General features: G+C 39.5%; 1 protein-coding gene across 1 annotated transcript; it reads left to right on the top strand.

Annotated features, from left to right (window-relative positions):
• The first annotated feature begins 194 nt into the window (after window positions 1-194).
• SUPV3L1 (Suv3 like RNA helicase) lies at window positions 195-24,346 on the top strand. The gene is made up of 15 exons (XM_081252623.1): window positions 195-659; window positions 6,182-6,259; window positions 6,650-6,757; window positions 7,892-8,006; window positions 9,166-9,334; window positions 11,115-11,226; window positions 13,462-13,539; window positions 15,057-15,148; window positions 16,127-16,307; window positions 16,846-16,939; window positions 17,905-18,124; window positions 19,758-19,838; window positions 20,194-20,370; window positions 23,068-23,216; window positions 23,873-24,346. Exons 1-15 carry the CDS (start codon window positions 386-388, stop codon window positions 24,303-24,305), a joined length of 2,361 nt encoding a protein of 786 aa, XP_081108749.1. The 5' UTR covers window positions 195-385; the 3' UTR covers window positions 24,306-24,346.
• Window positions 24,347-24,935: the final 589 nt, after the last annotated feature.

Genomic DNA, 24,935 nt, shown 5'->3' with positions numbered 1-24,935 from the left:
CCGCACTGCACACGTGCTTCCGAACACTTACCCGCAGGGCCAGCTTGCGTCATGTGACACACCTCGCAGGCCGCGCCTCTCATCTGTGACATCCCCGAAGGTGCCAGATTATTTTTTTAAAGAAAGCTGGCTTCAATCTCCAATAAAAAAGAGAGAGAGAACAAGGACTTACAAGCACTTATCTTCTGTGATTTTCGCTTCTAAGCTTTTCCTCCCCTTTACGAGCAATCTCCGGCACCACTTTTTCCTTATTGATCGGGCGTCTTCCTGGGCAGCTCCGCTGTTCTGGGTCTTTGCGGGCTGTAGGCACTGGCGCTGTGCGTCACTGCCCGCCGCCGTGTCCGCAGGCTGCTCCAGCCAGCCTCCTCTCGAGTCTGCGGTCTCAATGTCCTTCCCCCGGTGTACCCTGTTGTGGGCCCGGCTTCCCCCGGGGCGCCAGCCTGGCCCCCGAGCAGCCGTCTGCTCTGCCCTTCGCGCCCACGCTGGGCCCTTTCCTGGGACTCTGGGGCGCGTTCCTGCCGTTGCCTGCGCCTCTTCCTCTGCCTCAGGAGGCTCCAAAGCTCCGAACACGTCCTTGTTCGTGCCGCTGACTGTGAAACCGCAGGGCCGCAGCGCGGACGGCGATGTCGGGGCCGAGCTAACCCGCCCTCTGGACAAGAGTGAGTGCAGGAGCTGGCGAGGGCGGCGCGGGTGGTGTTCCAGGGCCCGCGAAGAAGCTTACCCCCGCCCCCCACCGCCCTTCCCCTGGAGACCTGAGGTCCCCTTGAGCGTTGTCATCGTGCCTGTCAGTGTCTGCCTCCTTTACTGGCGTGTGAGCCCTTCAAGGCTTGGGACTGTGTCTGATTGATCCTTTGATGTGCTGCTCCAGAAATGGCCTTCTCCTTTTCACTGTTGTCCTGTGAATGGTTTAAGCCCTCTTGTGATGGGACGATTCACCTTTTTGAGTCTTTAGGTGGACGACTGATTTCTAGCGTACTCCTTCTCCTCCCCCGCTACCCAGAACTATTGCTCCGAGAAGGGACAAGGGAGTGGGGCATTGAAAAGCCAGAGGAAGATTTCTTTCAGGAGTTTTTGTCATTGACCGGGTACCTACGCAAACCAGACACTGTGTTAGGCAGTATGGTGGTTGCCAAGGGGAACCAGACTCACATCCAGATCTCTTCCGCTCCAGAAACTTACAGTCTCATGGGGAGGAAGGACATATGGATGGTCAGCTGTAGTACAAGGTAGAACATAAGGGTGTGCTCACGGAAGGTGGTAGGTTCCCTGGTCATCCGGGGCTCCAGAGAGAAAGGAATCGCTTAGCATCAGCAAGTGGCAAGATCTAATCCTATCGCTCCCTTGCAAAACATTGTTAAGTGTTTTTCCATTGTTCCCAGTTTAAAAGGGTCCTCAATCCCTGCCTGATCTGGCGTGGGTACCTGTTGGAGAAGCGTTGTTGCGCGCCACTCTCCTTGTTTCAGTCAAACTGATGAAATGTGCACTTGTGCTCCAGGGCTTTTACACATGCTACTCCTTCTGCCTAGAATACATCTGTAATTCCATCTTCTTCTTCTTTTTCTAAAAATAACAATGGCTAATACTCAGTGTTTGCTAGAGATAGGTACTGTTTTAAGCATGTGACCCATTTAATCTTTCCAGTAACTCTTATGAAGTAGACAGTCTTTACCCCTGACAGATACTTATCTAGTCATGCAGTAGCACATACATATACTTATATATTATGTAAACATATATATAATATATATTTACTTTTCTGGTTGATTGTAACACATACATATATGTATATAAGTATATGTATATATATTATATGTATATGTGTATTTTTTCTGGTTGATTGTAACACATTTAGCCATGTGAACACGATTGACTACAAGTAGAAAGATGGTGCATATTTGTGATAGTCATTACAGCACTTAAGTGACTGGCCCGATTTACAGTTTACTTACCTTTTCTCCATTTACCAAATGGTAAAATGAGAATAATATTTTCTTTGCTTACATCTCGGGATTGCGAAAGTCATGATAACGTGTTGGGCAAAGCACTTTGAAAAGTGTAAAGGGGTGAACAAATGTAAACTAGTATCACTTGTACTAAAAATTTGCTATTTAAAAAATGGAATTACCCTGCAGTAGAATCTGTGATGTGTGGAAACTGGGAAAACTATTACCCTAGGAGCCCAAATAATCTATCCCAACTATATAGCATAGGTTGATGTGAGGATTTAACAAAATACTTATTTTGGGGTTATCATATAAATAAAGGTTCTAAGCCTCTCTTTCTTTAGGTTGTTAATAGCTGGTGTAAAATTCCTTGGATGTATTTTTACTCATGATCAGCTGGTCCCACCAGATTAGTGTTTTGAAATCTTTTGGGCACTGTGAAGAATTTTTAAGTGTTTGGAAGTTCTAACAATGAAGTGCAGCTACCTTTGATGGCAGAGTGGCCCTCCCCTTTCTTGGACAACTGACTAAGCTGGAAGTTTTGGGTGGTTTCAGGTGGAGCAGTGAAGGAGGAAGGTAGCACCCAGGCACTGAGGTAAGCTAGGTGAGCCCTGGCTGACCATGGGTGATTGATGCACCTCACATGATCTCTTTCTGATTTTTGATTGATCACTGGTATGTTTACAGGACGTGACAACAACAAATACTACTCATGGTGAATTTTCTTAGCAGTTGTGACTCCTAGGGAAGGTATCAGATTAACTGAGACAGGGTGTGGTAGTTTCCTCATAGATGCTAGTAGTGCTAGATGGGTAGATGCAGATTGGAGCTTGGATTCGTAGGGTTGAAGCCACTCAGCTCCATATTAGTAAAGTGAACTGGAGTCAGAGTTTTGGGGGAAGCTTGCTTGTCAAAACACCTGGATTGGTAAGTTCTGGCGAATCACTCATGAAGTACAGAATTACAGTGTAATGCTAAGGGGGTCAAGATTATGGAGACAGTTTCTGCATAGGGTATTAGGCAACACTTTTCTGCCCAGAGCAGAGCTAGCTTCCTGGATGAGAATCATGCTGTTGGTTACAAGGGGAACCTTAAGAAAGAACAGAGGCCTAACGAAGTCATTGTAATTTGATGTAGGTGTATCAGGTACAGATACATTTGAGGGTGTAGGGAATAGTCATCTCTCACATCATCTGAGAGAGATGCAGAAGGGTCGGAGGCATTTGGCCTAATGCAACTGTCTGCTGCAATAGGGACAGTTTCAGTAAATCTAGTACTATTGTTTATAATTCCCTTTGTGATGATACAAAAGGTTCATCATGAGTTCAACCACTACTAGAACAATATTTCAGTGCTTCTTCATATTCAACAAGAGTGGTAATACTAGTTGTAATATTAAAGGGGTCGAAGCTAAATGCCACTACTAGGTGGTCTTTGGTACAGTCTCTTCAGGATTGATTCTCCCTTTCCTTTTTGGATCCTAGAGATGTTCTGATCTATTCTGATCACTTCTTCCCCCCTGTGTTTCCACTGTGACTTTGGTGTTTCTAGTTCTGTTTTGAAGAGGTTGAGTTTTGTACCTTTCCACCTGCTTCTCCAACCCTCAAGTGATCATAGAGCTTTGATGTATTAAGTAATGGGCTTCTAGTTAATTACTGATAAGTACAGTGGAACAAGCGAATTAAAACATTTTAACAAAATGGGTAAATCATAAGGTTTAAGCAGTCCCAACCATTAGTAGTAGCTACTTCGTTCTTCATCGAGATGTACGTGGAGTGAGTAAAGTGGATCATTTTTGTGTAAAGACTCATGTGAGGTACATTTACATTTTAGAAGAGAACCTGTTATTAAATCCCAAACTCCCATTGTAGGAAGCTGGAAGAAAGCTATTAACTGGTTAAAAGTTGTAGTACTGAGTCATTTCTACTGTGGCTGAAATCTAGAGAGTCTCCTTTAATCACTGTTAATTTAAATGAGAAGTAACTGTGATCCTCAAATCAGGTCATTCTGTTAAGAACAATGAGACAGGGACTTCCCTGGTGGCGCAGTGGTTAAGAACCTGCCTGCCAGTGCAGGGGACATGGGTTCAAGCCCTGGTCTGGAAAGGTCCCACGTGCTGCGGAGCAGCTAAGCCCGTGTGCCACGACTACTGAGCCTGTGCTCTAGAGCCCGCAAGCTACAACTGCTGAGCCCGTGTGCCACAACTATTGAAGCCTGCGCACCTAGAGCCCATGCTCTGCAACAAGAGAAGCCACCACAACGAGAAGCCCGCGCACCGCAACGAAGAGTAGCCCCCCGCTCACCACAACTAGTGAAAGCCCGCACGCAGCACTGAAGACCCAACGCAGCCATAAGTGAATAAATGAATGAATGATTTTAAAAAAGAACGAGACGGTTAAAGCTTAATTTTTATGAAAAACAAAACTATGTTTCCATATACTTCTGTAGTAGATTAAATTTTTTTCCGTGCTGTTTCCATTGGGTTAATATTTTTGCAGTTATCTTTTAAATTTTAGATAAAAGAAAGTATTGATACAGAGAAACTTCACTTTTAGTATGTGGGTAGTATTCATTTTTTAAAACAGCTGTACAGTATGATTTATATACTGTACAGGTTATCCATTTAAAGTGTGTAATTAAATGGTGTATTTTCAGGGTTGTGAAACTATCACCATAATCTAATTTTAGAACATTTCCATCACCCCCAAAAGAAATCCCATACCCAGAAACAGTGACTCCCCATTCCCCTAGCTCCCACTCCCCTCTGTCCAGCCCGTGGCAACCACTAATCCACATTCTCTTTCTGTTTGGACCTTTCATATAAATAGTATACAATACGTGGGCCTTCCTGACTAGTTTCTTTCACTTAGCATGAGAAATCTCATATTTCTGAAGCATTTTCAATTGAGTGAAGCATCATAATTCTTGCATAACACTGGAGTATTAGTTACAGAAAATGGATTAATTCTAATAAATGTGATGTCTTCAGTTTGTATTGAGTTTATAGGTCAGCAGAATTTCCCCAAGCAATTGCATGTGCCTTTTTTGTCACTGATTTTTCCACTGTTGTAAAGAAACTGTTGCACCCACTGGGTACAAAATAAGAGAAACCCAGAAATATCAGGATAGCTGCCTGTGATAGTAGATATATTTCTGTGCATCTTACATTTAGTTGTGGGCAAACCTAATGGCTAAACCAATGACTTTGAAATTCCCTCATTCTGCAAAATGAGATGCTTTATTCAGGCTTAATTTCTTCAGTGAGTGTTGTGTGTGTGTTGTGGTTGGATGAAAATGCAGTTGGTACTCTGGTGGGAGGCAAAAATACAGGCCACCTGGCCTTTTTGTGTTTCATGAGCAAAGACTGTATCAGTTTTGGCCCGCCTTCCCAGAAATGTAGAGTGTATGGCTGGATTAGTAAAATGTTTATCTCTACAGAATAATGCAGTAGTGTTTTAACATGTGCAATGTTAATACAATCTCAGCTTGATTAAAGTATTTTCACCTGTAAAATTAGGGACTCATAGTGGCATGTTATTTCAGCAGGTATCTAATTCAACCTCCACTATAGCACAGTAATTTCTCTGCTGTCACCCTTGAAATACAGTTATCTAAGCCTTGCTTGAGTACTTTTCAGTGACAACGAGCTGGCACTTTTGTGAGACAACCCCTTTTTTCCCTGTTCTAATTATTAGGAGATTCTTGTATAAATTACACTGGTATCTGTTTCCTTCACTTCCCACTGACTTTAGTTATGCCATCTAGAAAAAAATATGTATAGTCTGTTCTCCCTAAAATCATCTTCAAGCTAAAGATCATCCCTGGCTCCTTTAGTCATTCACATGAAAGCATAATGATCTGGCCCTCACAGTATGGGTTATCTTTCTAGATAACCTTTAGCTGCTCACTATTTGATGTTCAGAATGGTTGTAAGTAAACAAAACAACACGGTTATCTGAAAGTGGTCTGATGGAGGCTAGGGGTGATGCTAATCCTGTAGCACCTTGCTTAGTCTTCTGCAGTATTACAGGAATATTGCATTGTTTGACTTTATACTTTTTCTAGACACTATTAAACTATAAAGAGTTTGTGATCAACTAAAACCTTCAAGTTCTTGCAACACTCAGTAGACTGCTGCCTTGAGTGTTACGATTTCAGGTTTCTTTTGCTCTTTGGGCATTTCTCTATCTGGAAAACAAATGTTAAACATATGTTAAATTTGTATATCTTTCTTCCAGATGAAGTAAAGAAGATCTTAGATAAGTTTTACAAGAGAAAAGAAATTCAGAAACTGAGTGCTGATTATGGACTCGATGGTAAGGCTAATAAGATTTCCATTAGAGACATCTTATTACTGCTTAGATTACAGCTTTGTCATTATTGTGTGGGACCTAATGTGGCCTGGACATACGTATTAATACATAGTTGTAATCTAGAGAATGTCCCTGACTTTTCCTTCTCTCTAGGCAGGAGATCGGCAGGATGCACCTGGGGAGCCAGACACACAGCAAGGGAGCTGTGTGTTCAGCTTTCCTTCATGCTCTACTAGAATATCAGTTTTAGCCCAGATCATAACAAACCAGCTGTACTACAAGAAAAGAAAAAGACACTTTGATGAGTTAGGTGTGACGTGTATATGTATTTTTTAAAATGAGAATTTAAATGAAAACTAAGTCTTACCTATTTTGATTTTGTGTTTCCCACAGCTCGTCTCTTCCACCAAGCTTTCATAAGCTTTAGAAATTATATCATGCAGTCTCATTCCCTGGATGTGGACATTCACATTATTTTGAATGATATTTGCTTCAGTGCAGGCAAGTGTTTAGAGACTTTTTAAAATCCTGTTGAGCATACTTTTTATTTCTTCCTATGTTTATTTCTCTGGTTAGGGTGTATTTGCTTTAGAATAAGCCCTGTTAATATCCTCTGCAAATAATTCAGTGCTTTCATAGGAGGCCTTCTAGGTCCTTTTGCTTTTATAGTGGGTCTCTGAACTGGTTATTAAATCACCCGTATGTCTTAGGCTGGAGTAAGACTGGGGTCTTCATCTGTCATTATCTGCTCTTCACTATGTAGTAATATAGGCTACAGTGAAATAAACTCTCACACAAGACAGAATTAATATATAACAGATTCCATTTGTTTCTGCCACTGGCTTGTTTCTCTCTCATATTAGGACAAAGCTCTTGCTATAAAAGATAAAAATGTAGGAACATCATTATTTTGTTCCCATGGGCAGTTTGGCTTTGGTTATATTTTTAAGTATTTGACTATTAGACTTTTGCCCTGGGCCAGGCACTGAAGTAGAACCTGGACACAAAGCAGAATTGGACACAGCCCCACCCTCATCAGAGCCACTAAGGTGTGGAGACTTCTTGCTGAGGAGTCAGTTCACTTTCATGTTTTGTCTCTAAGTGGTCTCTGTAGTTTAAGAAATACTTGCACCTGTGTTTCTCTTCAGTAACCACAGGCCTTCTCTCTAATGTATATTCCCAGGTCCTTTGGTTTTTGTTGTTGTTTGTTTTTTTGTTTGTTTTGGCCGTACCATGCCACTTGTGGATCCTAGTTCCCCAACCAGGGATCGAGCCTGGGGCCCCCTGGCGATGAGGTGCTGAGTCCTAACCACTGGACTGCCAGGGAATTCCCCCAGGTTCTTTGTTTTTCACTTAACTTTCATCAATGCTGATCTTTACCTGTTTGCATAGAAGAAGTGGAACATGGTTGTTGAAAGCCAATTTTCTGTTTTCCTGGAAAATATAAATGAAATAAGGAGAAAAATGTGAGACAAAGCAGGATCTCAGGGAAGGATAGAGTTCCTTTTTTTAGGGTTTTTCTTTTTATTCTGGCAATGTCCCCTTAATTTAGCTCACTAAGAGTAAAGTTCTCATTCAGTTCAGTTATGGATAACATTTAGATTGCACATATTAATGCAAAGTTTTATCTTCCAGCTCACGTGGATGATTTATTTCCATTTTTCTTGAGACATGCAAAACAGATATTTCCTGTGTTGGAATGTAAGGATGATCTACGTAAAATCAGTGACCTAAGAATACCACCTAACTGGTTAGTTTCTTTATTTGTGGATTGGAAATTTTCAGTCCCTAATCTTGGAAAATTAGTGATCATTATATATTTTTATTGTATGCTGGATGATGATAAATCATAAGTCGTCTAGATTGTTTTGTTTTCTCTAGAAAAGTGGGCAGTTTTGGCAGGCAGTTAACTGGTATCTCCCCTTGAATCCTAATCAAGTTTGGTTTAAGGTTTTATTAGGGCAGATCTAGAGTAGCCCTTTAGGGTGTCATCCTTACAATTCAGGTGTGGCCTTTCTGGTGTCTCAGCTGAATACGCTATTAATGAGCTCTCTCCACCACCACTGTGGGTGGAACTCCAGCATCTCCTAGCACTTTGCCACCTCTTTGAGACTTTCCACTCAAACTCTTAGCAAGCTGTCCTCTGTTAGGCCCTGTACATGCTCAGCCCAGCCCTTGGCCAAGGACCCAAGGAGCTCCCGCACAGACTTCAAGGCTTCCCCTCTATTACACCCTTTTTTCTCTTTCACACTCTGGCTTTCAAATTCCTGCTGCTTCAGCAGCTTTGAACTTGATCTCTACTGCTCAGCTCAGTGGGACTATTTTACCTTGCTTGGGTTCCACCTCCCTATGCCCTACTGGGGTACAGCAGGGCTCATCTAAAGTGTTCCTTTCTTTTGGGGCTTGTAGTCCTGCACTGCCTCCTGTCCATGTCCCCAGGCAGCTGCTGTATATATTTTGTCCAGTTTTGTACTTGTTTATGGTGAGAGGGCAAGTGCTCATGGCCAGAAGCAGAAGACTCAGTCATTTTATTGTATATGCTGAAATTCAGAAGCCTAGGAATATTTATTTATAGGGCATATGTAGAGCTATGGAAATAATGTGGACAAATCTCTGGGGCTGTTAGCAGTTTAAACTTATTTTAGGTAACTCTTGGGGAAGGGGATTTGTGCAGTGGAAAGAATATCCAATAAATTAATTTGCATTTGGATTTTTCTGTCCTCTAATTAGTAAATGCTATTCTTGGAAAGTGGTCATTTCAGTGTGGATATGAAACTCATCATTTAATTTTTCAAAGATGCTATCCTATGAATGTTAAGAGGATGTTTCCTTGGAATTTTTTTCATTTAATACCTTTGCCAGGATTTTGAGGTTAATGGAATTAAGCTGTTTACCTACTCATGTTTTAGGTACCCAGAAGCCAGAGTCTTACAGCGGAAGATAATATTCCATTCAGGTCCCACCAACAGTGGAAAGACTTATCATGCAATCCAGAAATACTTGTCAGCAAAATCTGGAGTATATTGTGGCCCTTTAAAATTACTGGCACATGAGATCTTCGAAAAGAGTAATGCTGCTGTTAGTATATTACCAAATATTCTCTCTTTTTCTTGTTAATTTGGGGGAGAGTAGAGTGAAGGGGGTAGAGGGGGAGGGCGTATGTAGTAATTTACTGTTAACAAAAAGTGCCATATTGCATTGCATCTAACAAACCATCAAGTGTAAGATGTACTGTTATTTTATGTAAAACTGAGAAAGAAGATGATGCTGCCGAGTGAATTCTGACATGCCATCCATTGTTAAGAGGTATCCTGGTTTCAGAGATACTAAAATGTGAAAGAACGTGTATTAGAATGAGTGAAATACAATATTACAGAATATTTTACATATACAGAGAAATGCAGGGAATAACATTCAGATAACCTGAGTCCACTACCCAACTCCCATCAGATTCTAATATTTTGCCATACTGTTTTTTTTTTAACTTTTTTTAAGAAATAAAATATTATTGGGGAATTCCCTGGCGGTCCAGTGGTCAGGACTCGGTGCTTTCACTGTGGAGGGCCCGGGTTCAATCCCTGGTCGGGGAACTAAGATCCTGTAAGCCACGTGGCACAGCCAAAAAAAAAGAAAACATATTGATATAGATGAAACGCCCTCTGAACCCCTTCTTTGTCTCCTCAGAGTTACCCACCTACGCTGTTGTATTCAATTTACCTTTTTGTAAGATTAGACCTTTGATGCTGTCCACTAGAACGAACGATAAAGACTGAGAAAAGGACTGAATGCCCTGTGGTCTGAGGCATCATTTCAGTAAAGGGGCCACATTTTAGCTCATTGTTTTATTATGACTTTATAATGAAAGATTAACCCGCTTTGGTAGGTGATTTGCATTCTCTTTTATTATGTTCTGAATAATTTGTGTAATTTGCATACATAATACCTCCTTATTCATAAATACTTAAAGTATTTCCACAGAACAAAGACTTTCTTTTACATAACCTCAGGATATTCATCTAAAGTAGGACATTTAATATCGATAGAATACCATAACTTAGTCCACAGTCCATATTCAAATTTTGCCAATTGTCCTATAACACTGCCACCACTCCATTTCCCCATCCCCCCCCACCCCAGCATTCTGTTCAGGGTCTCCCGCTGTGTTTTATTGTCATGTCTCTAGTTTCCATTAATCTGGGACAATTCCTCAGTCTTTCTTTGTCTTTCATAACCTTTACCTTTTGAAAGACTACAGGTCAGTTGTGTTGTAAGTTGTCACTCAGTTTGGATATGTCTGATGTTTCCTCATTAGTTTCAGGCCACTGTGGAGACCAGCTATTCCACTTTGCCTGGAATTTCCCTCATTTAGCACCAAATGTTCTTCATCCTGGGGAACCCCTCAGTCCTGAGTGGACAGGGGTGGTTGGTAACTCTAATACACCATAGCATTGATGTTGGTCCTTCTCAAAGAAATATATTAGGAGGTCTTTATATTCTTAAATTTTATTTATAATATTCTTCTTGAACATAGAAACAATTTCATTTTAATAAACTAAAATGGTACAGAAACTGTTGAAATAGTACAGAGGTAAAAAGTGAAACTGTTGCAATTTCTCATGCTTTTGTTACCTGAGAATTTAGCTGATTTGAGATGTTTCCAAGTTTACATAGGTTATAAAAGAGAGTGGCTTTTATTTTCTTACTAAAAATTTTTTTAAAGGATTGGGAATATTTTGTTTCAACTATTAGACAAATAAACTTGACATAATGGAGAGAATACTCTATTAAACATCCAAAACTTCTTTTTGCTATTGTTTTCAAGGTGGAAATAATTGCAGTTTTCTTTTTGTCATCTTAGGGTGTGCCATGTGACTTGGTAACAGGTGAAGAACGTGTGACAGTAGAGCCAGATGGGAAACAGGCTGCCCATGTTGCTTGTACTGTTGAGATGTGCAGTGTTACAACTCCATGTATGTATACACCATTTTAAAAACTGTATGGTTCAGTCTATTTTTATTTTAAAATTCAGATGAACATGTGGAATGTGTTTTTTATTGTGAAAAAAATTTTTAAATTGAGACAAAGAAAAGAATAGTACAGCAGATACCCAGGACTTACCACTACTTAAAAATGCCAAACTTTCTGTTATGTTTGCTTTTGAATTTCTTTCCCTTTTTCTCTTAAAAGAACTGAAATGTTAATAAGTATGAATTTTCCTTTGTATCACTCCCCAGTTCAATTCCTCTCCCCTCTTTTGATCCAATTGCTATCAAATATTTGGTATATACCTTTCCTTTTTTTTTTTTTTTGGTATCACTGTTAATGTATTGCCTATCAATACTGTGGATTGTGTGTTTTAAAATATTTACATGATTATCATATTGCATTATTATTCCACAATTTGCTTTTTATTTTACACATTTTTTAGATCTAGTCTTGTTTACATATATATGTATCGTGAATATATATCACATCTATTCATTTAAATTGTTATGTAGTATTCCATATTATGACTAAAATTATTCATTTGTCTATTAAAGAATATTTAGGTTGTTTAAAGTTTTTCACTATTACATATAGTGCCACAGAGAACTTCTATTTAAGTACTGTAGTTTTGAAAGTATTTTAAATGAAAATTAACTTTTCCTTATTATATAGGCAATCATTTCTTCATTATAGAAAACATAAAAATAAATGCAAAGAGAAGGAAAAAAAAATCTCCCAATTCCACCCATCCAGAATCAACAAGTGTTAACCCTGTGGTGTATATTTTCTAGACTGTGTTTGTATTGTGTATGCATATACTTATGTGTGCATCGTGGGTGTGTATATTAAATAAAATAGGGATTATATATTATGTACTCTTTGGTAGCTTGCTTTTTTCTTTTTTTTTTTTTTTTGCGGTACGCGGGCCTCTCACTGTTGTGGCCTTCTCCCATTGCGGAGCACAGGCTCCGGACGCGCAGGCTCAGCAGCCATGGCTCACGGGCCCAGCCGCTCCGCGGCATGTGGGATCTTCCCGGACCGGAGCACGAACCTGTGTCCCCTGCATCGGCAGGCGGACTCTCAACCACTGCGCTACCAGGGTAGCCTGCTTTTTTCATTTTAATAATCTTAACTTTCTGAGTAAATGGATAGTTTTCAAAAAAAATCCATTTATTCTAAAAGTAATACATTGTAAAAATTAAAATAGCACATAAGAATCAAAATTCCTTCTTCTGCGCCCTCTTTTCTAATCTTGTTTGTATACGCTCAGATATGCTAGTAATTTTTAATCTGATGGTTTTTCAGTATAAAATAAGCTTTCTTTTGTTTGCTAGATGTCATTGTGGGCACATTACATTTTTCCTTTTTTAAAAATATGCTCCTTGCAACTCCTTGGTATTTTGGGAAGCACACTAAAATATAATTTATATGACTTAAAAAGAATAAAGTAATATGGTTGGAAGCATTTTGGCATTAGAAAACAGCCACTATTTTTTTTACCATAATAATAAGCTTTAAAACCCCTAAGAATAAGTAGAGCTGGAGCTCAGTAAATTACACGTTCTTCTCCAGTTCTCCTCCTGACACCTGTCTGGATTCCTGAGGTGCTTCATTTTACTGCAGGGTTATCTACTCCTTGGTCCCAGGAGCTACTTCAACTGCTGTGTGGATGTGTTCTTGTTAGGCAGATTCTCCAGGCTGCCTCTGAGATTGCAGAAAATAGGACAACTGAACCTGTTCAGTTTGGGAGGCAGTGCAGTAGAGACAGTCTGGGTTTGAATTTCACAGTTTTAAATCTTACACTAGGGCCAGTGACTTAACTTCTCTGGGACTCAGTTTATTCTTCTGTAAAATGTAAATGTAGGGGAATTCCCTGGTGGTCCAGTGGTTAGGAGTCCTCACTTTCACTGCCGAAGGCGTGGGTTCAGTCCCTGGTTGGGGAACTAAGATCCCACAAGCTGCACGGCGTGGCCAAAGACAATTTTTTTTTAATTTAAAAAAAAAAAGGAAATGTAAGTAATAATGGTACTTACCTAATGGGTTTGTTGTGAGGATTAAATGAGTTGTAAAGCACTTAGAACAAGCCTGCCAGAAACGAAGCACCTAATAAGTAATGATGATGATTATGGTGGTATTGGAAGCTTGAATTTTGGTATTGTGGTATGTTTATAATACTATTGAAGTAGATTGTCTTGCTTATGATAACTTTTTATTTCAAGATGAAGTGGCCGTGATTGATGAAATTCAAATGATTAAAGATCCAGCCAGAGGATGGGCCTGGACCAGAGCACTACTAGGTTGGTGGTCTTATTGCTATAAAACCTGTGCTTTGTGAGATCTGCACTGGGATTTATCTGCATTTATCTGCTTGACATTGCCAAACAGAGCCAGCTAGATTCTCTCTTGGCACAAATCAAACAAAAAAAGTCAGCTAAGTGTGAGCTTTAATTTTCTAAATATTGTTCTAATAATGGGAAGTCCATTTCTTCTATCATAAAAAAATTAGCATAATCACTTAATTAAACTGTTCAAATCTTGCCATATTTACACAATCACTATTAACATTTTGGTGTTTCATGGCAGTCTTTTTTCTTATGTATATGGTGTTCTGTGAATATATAATTTTTATCTTGCTTTTTTTTCAGTTCTGTTGTTTCATAGACTTTTTTTATACCACTTTTTTTTTTTTTTTGCGGTACGCGGGCCTTTCACTGTTGTGGCCTCTCCTGTTGCAGAGCACAGGCTCCAGACGCGCAGGCTCAGCGGCCATGGCTCACGGGCCCAGCCGCTCCGCAGCATGTGGGATCTTCCCAGACCAGGGCACAAACCCGTGTCCCCTGCATCGGCAGGTGGACTCTCAACCACTGCGCCACCAGGGAAGCCCTCATACCACATATTAATGTTGCATGTTCTCCATTGAAGAGCTGTACTACACAGTCGTTCTTTGGTATTTGTGGGATGTTGGTTCCTGGACCCCCACAGATACCAAAATCTGCAGATGCTCAAATCCTTTACAGTTGGATGGCTTCTGCATCCATGAATTCAACCAACCGCGGATTGAATATGTTCAATCCGCGGTTGGTTGAATCTGCAGACGTGAAACCTGTGGATGTGGGAGACCAGTTGAAATTTGTCCCAAAGAGTCGAACATTTTTCTCTATTATTAATGATGCAGTAAAAATCTTTGTAGGCATTAACTTTTTATTCGTTTTATTACTTCTTTAGGATAGGCTCCTGGAAGTGAGGTCCATAGACATGAATGAACGTTTCTCCTGCTTGATATTGGAGTGAATTTTTGATCAGCATGTTGTAGGGCAAGTGTTTTCAAATTTAAAAACATAGGTAAACTCTTTCTGTAAACAAAGAGTATACCCTAAAGCCTGTAATATAAAATAGATGAAAGTGGATATGCTCAGGGGTAAGGAGCTTGGAGTTTCTTCTACCCACCAGCCCCCAGCCTCTGAGGCACCTCAGTGATTCCATGGAGCCTAATTTGAAAAAAAAAAAAGTATAGGACTGATGTTCAGTATTAACCATTAAAATGCAGGTTCTAGTTCAGGCTGGCTTCATCCTCTAGTAGACTCAAAACCTTGGCCAAAGCAATTTAAAAACCCCAAGATTTATAAGAGTGGTGATAATTTTTGCCTACTAGAAGGTTTTGTTTTGAGGTTAGAATCATAGAGATAATATGAAAACACTTGGTAAAGTTGTAAAGCAATAGGTAAGCAAACAAAGTATTTTTGGTATTTAAAGTATTGCATATTTGATTTTATATCTTTCAAATTTTAAGAAACGCCAATTTTGCATTTAACAGGACTCTGTGCTGAAGAAATCCATTTGTGTGGAGAATCTGCTGCTATTGACCTGGTTACCGAGCTTATGTACACAACCGGGGAAGATGTGGAGGTACTAGATTATACACTTTGTTCTCAAGGTGGCATAGCAAATAGCCCAGAGTACCCAGGCAGTGGCTTCATAGGCCCCAGATGGTGGCAAAATCAGAACTTGAAAGATTAGCTTCATTTTCTCGTAGTTGACTAGATCATACATAGTTGGTTGACCCTCATGAACTAAAGTTCTGACTGCGTGGCTGTCACACCCTAAGTCTCCAAAAGTATAAGGAGATTCCTTATCTTTTCTTGACAAAACCTTTTGGAGTTTAAACAGAACTCTTTAGAATTAAATAAATCAGGAATGTTGCACGTTGGAGGCTCCAACAAAAGTTTGTGATTTTCAAAGTCTCAGGTGTCAGATTTTGGGGACTTTGATATATATCTGATTGGTAGAGATAGTTTGTACCTTTTTTCAAATTCCTAGAGTAGGAAGCAATCATTTCCATTTAATCCTACTTTTGTTTTCTTTACCAGATTTCTATAATAAAATGAAGAAATATTTTTAAATTGGTCCATTACTTTAGTTTTGTGCTTAGCTTTCAGGGAGAGATAGTGGAATGTAGTGGAAGAAATTCTGGGTTCTAGTCTTGGCTTTGCTGTTATTCACTTTGTGTTTTTAAGCAAATCACAGAAGGCTAGAACTGGAAAAATCCTCATCAGACCTGATCTTTTATTAGACTCTATTTTATTCTTTCATAAAAGGGAAATAATATTTAATAACCTTTCTGAAATTACCATGTTGCCATAAAAATCAAATATATATGAAAGTGCTTTGAAAATTTATGAAATCCTCTAACATTTTGTTAATTTAGAAATACCAGTGAGAATGGATGGTAACATTTATAATATCAAAATAAATGTTCTTCTGTATTTTCTCTTGAAAAAGTTGGAACTTATCAGTTTCTAGCTACTCTTGATTGTGAGTTTTTCACAATATTAGAAGAAGCTGAGTTAGGTATGTTATTTTACAATATCATATCGTTTATTGTAGGTTCGAACCTATAAGAGGCTTACCCCCATTTTTGTGCTGGATCACGCATTAGAATCTTTAGACAACCTTCGGCCTGGGGACTGCATTGTCTGTTTTAGCAAGAATGATATTTATTCTGTGAGTCGACAGATTGAAATTCGGGGATTGGAATCAGCTGTTATATATGGCAGTCTCCCACCTGGTAATTATTGGCTTTCATCGTGACAAGATATGAAATCTCTTGTTTTTGCCATTTATGTTGAGATATGTCTAGAAAACACAGTAAAACATATGAATTAAGTTGCTTGGTGTGTAATTTATTATAGGTCATATAAAATAAATATTTCTCTAGTCATCTTTGTGGTGATAGAAGTATTTTAATTATTCATAGCTCTTGTTACTTGCTATTATTAGACTATTTTTAAATATTGAGCTGATGATTTTCTTACAGAAATGTCATTAAAATATGAACTTGATAATATTCTTAAAATATTGCCAGAAATCTATTGATAAGTGTCCTCAGAAATGATAAGAGGATTGTGTTGCTCTTTGTGGGTATACTTAAAGGAATGGAAATAAAGGGTAACTGGCTCCTTGAGAATGTAAAGAAATAAATTTGAAACAATAAGAGTTTTATCCATAAAAATGGAGAGTAGGAGGTAAGGGTTTCCAAGATATATTTAGTGTGATGTAGTAAAAGATTGAGAATACTAACCTAACATAAACTGTTGCTGTTTTAGGGACCAAACTTGCTCAAGCAAGAAAGTTTAATGATCCTGATGATCCATGCAAAATCCTGGTTGCTACAGATGCAGTTGGCATGGGACTTAATTTGTAAGTAATCTGTTTTTAATAATCATGGATATTCAGTGGGTTACATGGAAATTTAAAAACTTATAATTGGCATTAGAATGACTAAACACTTTGATTTAGGAGAATGGATATTATAGTATAGATCTGAGATTTATCTTGCTCACACCTGTTGAGGGAATAAAATGAAAATATCACATAACACTTGGACTTTTGAGTGCTGCTTCCTACCACTGCTAACCTATTACATTACCTCACTTTATTTTCAGTGTATCAGTCAATAAGGGTGTGTGCCTGTTGGGCATGCAGGTCCAGCCACTATTTTTAGGGGTTAACAATATTAAGCCTGAGTATTCCTCTCTGGGGAATGAATGCAACTGTACCTTTATGCATGAAAGAACTATTCAAAGCCATTAACAGCAGTCAATGTTTAAAAGTAGCCTAAGAGGGCTTCCCTGGTGGCACAGTGGTTGGGAGTCCACCTGCCGATGCAGGGGATGCGGGTTCATGCCCTGGTCTGGGAAGATCCCACATGCTGCAGGGCAGCTGGGCTCGTGAGCCGCGGCTGCTGAGCCTGCGCGTCCGGAGCCTGTGCTCCGCAACGGGAGAGGCCACAACAGTGAGAGGCCAGTGTACCGCAAAAAAAAAAAAAAAAAAAAAAAGTAGCCTAAGAAGGCTTTATATGGTTGATGTGTAAAAAAGTTATTTTCTAGAGCCTTACTGAGGTATAATTTACATATTATACGGTTCACCCATTTTAAGTGTATAATTTGATGATGATTTTTAGTAAATGTACACAGTTGTTTAAAAATGCTATTTAAAGGGAAGAAAAAGAATTACCAACAAACCCTTTTACCTTACTTTGTAAATAGTGGGCAATATTGCAAGTAGGCCTAAACTAGAATTAGAGTGAGCATTTCTGTAATGAATCGAATGATGGACGGTTTTTCAGACAGCAGTCCGCGAGGTCATTTGTATTTCTGTTTCAGGAGCATAAGAAGAATTATTTTTTACTCCCTTATGAAGCCCAGTATCAATGAAAAGGGAGAGAAAGAAATAGAACCAATCACCACCTCTCAAGCCTTGCAGATTGCTGGCAGAGCTGGTAGATTCAGTTCAAAATTTAAAGAAGGAGAGGTTACAACAATGAATCGAGAAGACCTCAGTTTATTAAAAGAAATTTTGAATAGGCCTGTGGATCCTATAAAGGTAAGGTGTAACATAGTAATTGCTACTTCTCTGTGGAGGACAGTCATTCCTTCCTTCACTTACTTTCCAGACTTTTGCCTCAGACACCTGGAAACAAATAAGCAAAAGAAAATTTTGTGCCATGAAAATCATGTCAAAAAAACCCTGCTTTGGGCTTCCCTGGTGGTGCAGTGGTTAAGAATCCACCTGCCAATGCAGGGGTCACGAGCTCGAGCCCTGGTCCGGGAAGATCCCACATGCCGCGGAGCAACTAAGCCCGTGCACCACAACTACTGAACCTGCGCTGTAGAGCCCGTGAGCCACAACTTCTGAGCCTGCGTGCCGCAACTACCGAAGCCTACGTGCCTAGAGCCCGTGCTCTGCAGCAAGAGAAGCCACCACAATGAGAAGCCCGCGCACCACAGCAAAGAGTAGCCCGCACTTGCTGCAACTAGAGAAAGCTCGTGCGCAGTAACAAAGAACCAACGCAGCCAAAAATAAAATAAGTAAATAAAGAAAGAAAGAAAGAAGAGAAAACCCTGCTTTGTTGCTTTTGAGAGGCCTAATAGAGACCCCTTGGTTAGAGAATGGTATGCAAGTGAAAGATTGAGATTTTACAAATGTAGCCATAATATAACAAGTTTAGTAAACCTGATTTTCCTTTAGTTCTTCCTATAATCTAGCAGTGGGTGGGGATAGGGGCACGGTTGCTTCAGGTGGGCACACAGCTATGTCAGCAGACTGAAAATTGTCAGAAGCTTGGAAGTAGAAGAAACCTTTGTGTGGGGGGCAAAAATAGCATTAAGCTATACAACTTCGAACCAGTAAGGACAGGGTTAAATTTTGGTTAGTGTAGTTAATGAGGCAGAAGTGTACATGTTTTAAACAAACTTACAAACTAAAGTTTGCCTGGAAAATTCACTAATTAAGGCTCATCTGACTTTAGTGAACCCAGGTAAAAGGGTATATAAATGAGAGAATGCAAGGAAAAGTTCCTGGAGGAAAGCTGTGGTTGAAATCATTTCTGTAGCTTTTGTTAAGAGTGCAGCTGATAATGGATCTCCCCCATCTCCCTCCTGTGTAGCTCCTTTCTTGTGTTCATCGTCTGCCTCCCTCCTATGACTCATCTCTCTCTCCTCCTTTCCTCTTTCTTTCTCCCATTCCTTTTCTCTCTTATTTTCTTGCTCATACTTATTGTGGGCAGTTCTTAGCATTGTAAACATACAGGTAAAGAGATAGCTGACCTCCAGTTTAGACATTTTCTCTTTTATGTATGTATGTCAGTTTTATTGCCCTGGTTAAAGTGATTGGGTTTTCCTTTTTCGTTTTTGTTCAGTGCAGAGAATTGGGACCCCGGAAACTATTTGTGGTACCCTATCAGATCCTCATAGATTTTAGAAATATAACTAAAATAGAAGCAAAAGATTAATTACTCAATGGGTATACTTGATTAGTTTTACTAAATCATCTCGTCAGCTTTCCCAGTTGGTAATAAATGGCAAAGTATGATGCTTTTCTCGGGTTTACTTAAATTCTTGTCCCTTAACTCATTTGGCAATAGCTTAACCTGAATATAGGACTTATCTTGAAATAACTTAAGAAAATTTATCCTTAAAAAAAAAATAAGCTTATGATTGTTTTTTCTCTACTAAAGGCAGCTGGTCTTCATCCAACTGCTGAACAGATTGAAATGTTTGCCTACCATCTCCCTGACACAACGCTTTCTAATCTCATTGTAAGTAGAAACTCTTACATCGCTTTTCTAAACAGGTCAGTATGTCAGACAATTACTGGTTAACCTTGTGGACATGAATGGATAGTCTGTTTTTGTGAAGTTGCTGTTTATGAAGTTTATCTTGAAAGAGGGAACTTTCTCTCAAAATCTTTTGGGACTTTTGTCCTGAGGAATTTTCTGAGTATTTCAGGTCGGGAAGGCTATGGGGGAAGTCTGTTAGCTTGAGGAGGCAGTGAATTAAGCAGGCCTTTCTGGAAGTCTGTTAATGGATTAAAGTGATTGTCATTTATAGACTTGAGTACTTTATTCATGCCCAGCTAGGTAGTCCAGTAATTTAATATATTTTTCCCCCCAGGATATTTTTGTAGACTTTTCACAAGTTGATGGGCAGTATTTTGTCTGCAACATGGATGATTTTAAATTTTCTGCAGAGTTGATCCAGCATATTCCATTAAGTCTACGAGTGAGGTATGTTTTCTGCACAGCCCCTATCAACAAGAAGCAGCCTTTTGTCTGTTCTTCATTGTTACAGGTAAGCCTTTATCTTTGTGATATTTTGAGTTGTTTCAGGTTGATGCATTTTCCCCAAACAATAGTTTGTTATTCAAAATAAAGAAATAAGAGAGTACCCTTTAATATGAGATACTGTGTACGAACTTAAATAAAAATAGCTCTTTTTTCTTACAGATAATTTTTTGGGGGAAGGAGAAGTCTTGCTTTGTATTTGGGCTTATATGGTAGCCTTTCTGAAGAAGCTAAAACAAAAATAATTAAACAGTTTTTTCGAGGAAAGGGGTCTTTGCCTGATATACTTTTTCCTTATTAGTGTTGGGTAATATGTTTTGGAAGGGAAGTGGCTTTGGGGTCAGTAGTGGCAATAGTATTCAGTTTTCTTAACTATCAGGCATTGGGCCAGGGATGGCTGTCTTGTGTGAATTTGGTGCCAAGGTTCCAGCCTCTTTTCTTTTAACTCATTTGGGTAGGGATACTAATCTCTAACTTCTGAGCACAAGATTCACCCAAACAGGGGGACTAGGCAAAGGCAGTAGAAGCTGAACTTCCAGTCTCCTGCCGTGTCCTCTCACATCTCTGGGCCCTTGCTCTCCCTCTTGCTTCTGCTTGGAGCGCCCTCCCCACTAAATCCAAAGGTCTCCTCTTTGAATCTTTTCCTGATTCATTGCTGTAGTTCCACTGCCATCTTCTTAATAGATGTTAGCTTTCTGCATACTAGCTCTGTTCTTACCAAATCTATTTATAAGCTTATGTTTTAAATTACTTTAAAATTACATAAATAATACATAAGTACTTTTTTTGTGTGAGCAAAATTAAAACATTAGAGAAGGTTAAATTGGGCTACCACCTTCAGTCTCAGTCCTCTGGCATAACTGCTATTATCAGCTTTGTGTATCCTTGCAGACCTTTTCCGTTACATTTGCCTACATACCTGTATGAGTAGAAATTCTAGTTTTTGTTTGGTGGGTGTGCTTTCCCATAAATGTTACAGTGAATTAGTCTGTAGCTTGCCTTTTTCTTTTTTCCTTAATGTGTCTCAGAGGTGTTCTGTGTCCAGCTATTACCAGCTCTCTGTTTCTTAGAGCTGGCATTTGTGAGAGAGCTAACTAGCATAAGGTTGAAGTTTATGGAACAAAGTCTTAAACTTAAAAAACTGGCCTGGATGGAGCCGGAGCCCATGGCCCTGACCCCATTTACACCATCCTTCAAGCAGCTACCCTAATAAAGCGGAAGCATCTTACTAAGGAGTAAGGAGTCTGGATCAGTGCAGGTCAATAGTTGTTATGTGTTGTGTTTACAGATTAAAATGTGAAATCCAGAGATATTTCTTTTTTCTTGATCTCCATTATTACTGAAGTATAAAGGAGTTCAATCCCACTGATGGTCCCTGATGCCCCTTAGGAAGCTGTTTTGAAACTGTTCCATGGCTCCTGCATGGGCCTCTCTCCTTCCCCATCTCTGAGCAGCTCCGTGCTTAGCTCTTTTACATATTGGGCTTCCATTAGTTGTTTGTGGCCAAAAATATTAAAGCCACTGCCTTTATAAGAGAACTTGGCATGTCCTGCTTATTAGTAAGTTAGTGAGGTCACATTTACATTCTTCATGGCTGTTCTACTTGGCATTTATTAAACCTAGCAGAATGCACCAGACTGAAATTAATAAAATTGTAACATTATTTAACCACAATTATTTGAAAACTGCCCTGCCTCTCTAAAGTATTGACCTTGCTTAGGTTAAGTATTTAGAGATAATTTTCCCTAATTAGGAAATGAACCATTTGAAATCACCTTATCCTTGAAGCTAAAGATTTTAAACTTCTGCTTGATAGTTCTTGCATGGTTTTATTTCTGTCTCCTATAGTATATTGTGATGCATAATAATGCCTAGCATTGTCTGGGAGGCGGCATATTCTCCAAGAGTGTCGTCTGGTTCAAGAAGGAGGTATGGTGGTCTTATGGTAATGAGGAAGCTGAAGCACAGTGGTGACTTGGCCAAAACTATATAACTAGTAAAGAGGCAGTCTCTTTACTAGTTTGATTGACTCATGACCAGCCTTGCACAAAGCCACCTCAAAGAGTTTCTTTATAATAAGTGAGGATATTAAAAAATACAAGCTCAGGGGCTTCCCTAGTGGTGCAGTGGTTGAGTCCGCCTGCCGATGCAGGGGACACGGGTTCGTGCCCTGGTCCGGGAAGATTCCACATGCCGCGGAGCGGCTGGGCCCGTGAGCCACGGCCGCTGAGCCTGCGCGTCCGGAGCCTGTGCTCCGCGACGGGAGATGCCACAACAGTGAGAGGCCCGCGTACCGCAAAAAAAAAAAAAAAAAAAAAAATACAAGCTCATATTTGAAGCTATAGGACTATTGCATGAAGGAATGAGAGTCTTTGGGTACTGTCTGCCTAGAACTTAGAACATTAATTGTTCATAAAAGTTAATAGACAGTCCCTGGAAAGCTAGTTCATGTACATATTGTTGCCCTGGTTTTGGAAAAAAGAAGGAAATCATCTCTTTTTAAAAAAAATTACCTTTATAAGATATTAAATGTTCTCTAAAATACAGAAAAGTATAAAGAAGGAGAGAAACCAGCCTGCCTATTGAGATATAGCCACAGTTAACATTTTGTTGTGCTGGTTTTTTTTTTTTTTTTTTTTTTCTGGTCACAGACTGAAGTGAATTCTGATTGTTTTACCAAATTCGTTTCTTCTGTTTCTCTCAGTTTGCCAGGCAGTATAGCAGGAATGAGCCCCTGACCTTCTCATGGTTACGACGATATATTAAATGGCCATTGCTTCCACCTAAGAATATTAAAGACCTCATGGATCTTGAAGCTGTCCATGATGTCTTGGATCTTTACCTGTGGCTAAGGTACCAATTTTTTCCTGTATGTGCTCTCATTTTTTAAGTAATAGGGCGAATCAAAGGTTTTATGATGGTCTTTTGCACTTTCAAATTAGGGACATATTTGCAGGGTGCTCTATTTTGTGTTTCTTGTCCATTAAGCCAGTTGAGCCTGGTTTATACCTATTCCAAAAATGACTTAAGGAGTTCTTACAATTCTAGTTAAGATAGGTAGGTGAGAAAGTCCCTTAGATCCTTGTGACACAAATGGTGATCCCTGGACCAAAAGCATTGTTACCTACTGGGAGCTTGTTAAAAATAGAGAATATCAGACCCACCCAAGGCTTAATCACATTCTGCATCGTAACAGGATCCTGAGGTGACTCATGTATACATCGTGATTTGAGAGGTACTGCTGTACATCAGTGATTATCAAAAGAGGGGCATGTCCCACTAGGGGAGCATATTGGAATCATTTAAGATATGAGCAATGACCGACTCTCATAACAACATCTCCTTAGGTGTGTTGGCCGAAATAAAGGTTGAGCAAAGGCACTGGAAACAGGTTTGCAAAAACAGAATATTTGGAGTGAGTCAGTGTCAGGATGTAGTTACTTCATTGAGATTAGTCCAGCAACTGCGGTAAGAGCTGTTCCTATAATGTAATATGTCTTTTTTTCCAGCTACCGGTTTATAGATATGTTTCCAGATGCCAGCCTTGTTCGAGATCTCCAGAAACAATTAGATGGCATTATCCAAGATGGTGTACATAACATCACCAAACTGATTAAAATTTCAGAGGCACATAAACTGCTGAATTTGCAGAACTCATCAGAAAGGCAGTCCCGTTTGTCAGGAACAGTAAAGAGCCAAACTAGAAGGAATCACGGCACCAAAACTTTAGGGAGTAAAGCTGCTGAACCACTTGGCCCTGGTGCAGGAGAGAAATCCCTTGCTTCCAGATTGGTGCAGCAAGGACTCCTCACTGCAGACATGCTGAAACAGCTAGAAAAAGAGTGGATGGCACAACAAACTGAGCATGGCAAAGGAAGAACAGAATCTGGGACTTCCTCAAAAGGGACAAGAAGAAAGAAGAAGGAACCCGATTCAGATTAGTTTTATTTTTATTTTTGCAAATAAAAATCTATTTTAAAATCCTTTTTTTCCTCATATGCATTTACTGCCTGCTATGGTACTGTGGCTATCTTTTACTGGTCTTTTTTTTTTTTTTTGCTAAGAAAAATTAATTGTTAAGGATAACTAAACTGCTGTTTGTTTTGTTCCTAGAGGATTTATTTAATGGCCATTTGTAGTATAGCGCTAAGATAATGCACTATAAGGAACTCTGCGTGGGAATAAAATCAGTTTGGTGAATTGTTTTGACCAGTTTCCTATACCTTTGCTGAGGATGTCACAGGTAGAATTCTTTGACAGAGATTGCTGTCTGTTGTACCCATGTACCAGAGGCTGTTCTAGGTGCTGGAAATACGCAAGTAAGTGAGACAGATAATGTTCCTGCCCTTGTGGAGATTATATTTTGGTATGGTGACAGACAGGAATAAGTTAAATAAATAATGTCAGCTCTGTGAGGGCAAATATTGTTCTCTGTGTAATTCACTGCCATATCTATGGTGCCTGGAATATAGTAGAAGCGCAAATGAATGTGAAATTAATAGATGTGATTTCAGAGATAAATGCTAGAAAGAAGTAGAATAAGGGAAGAGAGTGGTAGTGGTTTGTGGGCTA

This window comes from Mesoplodon bidens (assembly GCF_964165515.1).
Source record: "Mesoplodon bidens genome assembly, chromosome: 1".
NCBI classification, from domain to species: domain Eukaryota; kingdom Metazoa; phylum Chordata; class Mammalia; order Artiodactyla; family Ziphiidae; genus Mesoplodon; species Mesoplodon bidens.
Note: the sequence above shows the minus strand (reverse complement) of the source record. Positions and strands in the feature narration are given on the sequence as shown.

What these genes read in the sequence shown, in the direction of transcription:
- SUPV3L1 (XM_081252623.1), top strand. Translation starts at nt 386, where the DNA reads ATGTCCTTCCCCCGGTGTACCCTGTTGTGGGCCCGGCTTCCCCCGGGG. An exon ending in AACCCGCCCTCTGGACAAGA is followed by an intron (nt 660 to 6,181) that starts GTGAGTGCAGGA and finishes TCTTTCTTCCAG; the next exon opens with ATGAAGTAAAGAAGATCTTA. An exon ending in TCTGTTCTTCATTGTTACAG is followed by an intron (nt 20,371 to 23,067) that starts GTAAGCCTTTAT and finishes TGTTTCTCTCAG; the next exon opens with TTTGCCAGGCAGTATAGCAG.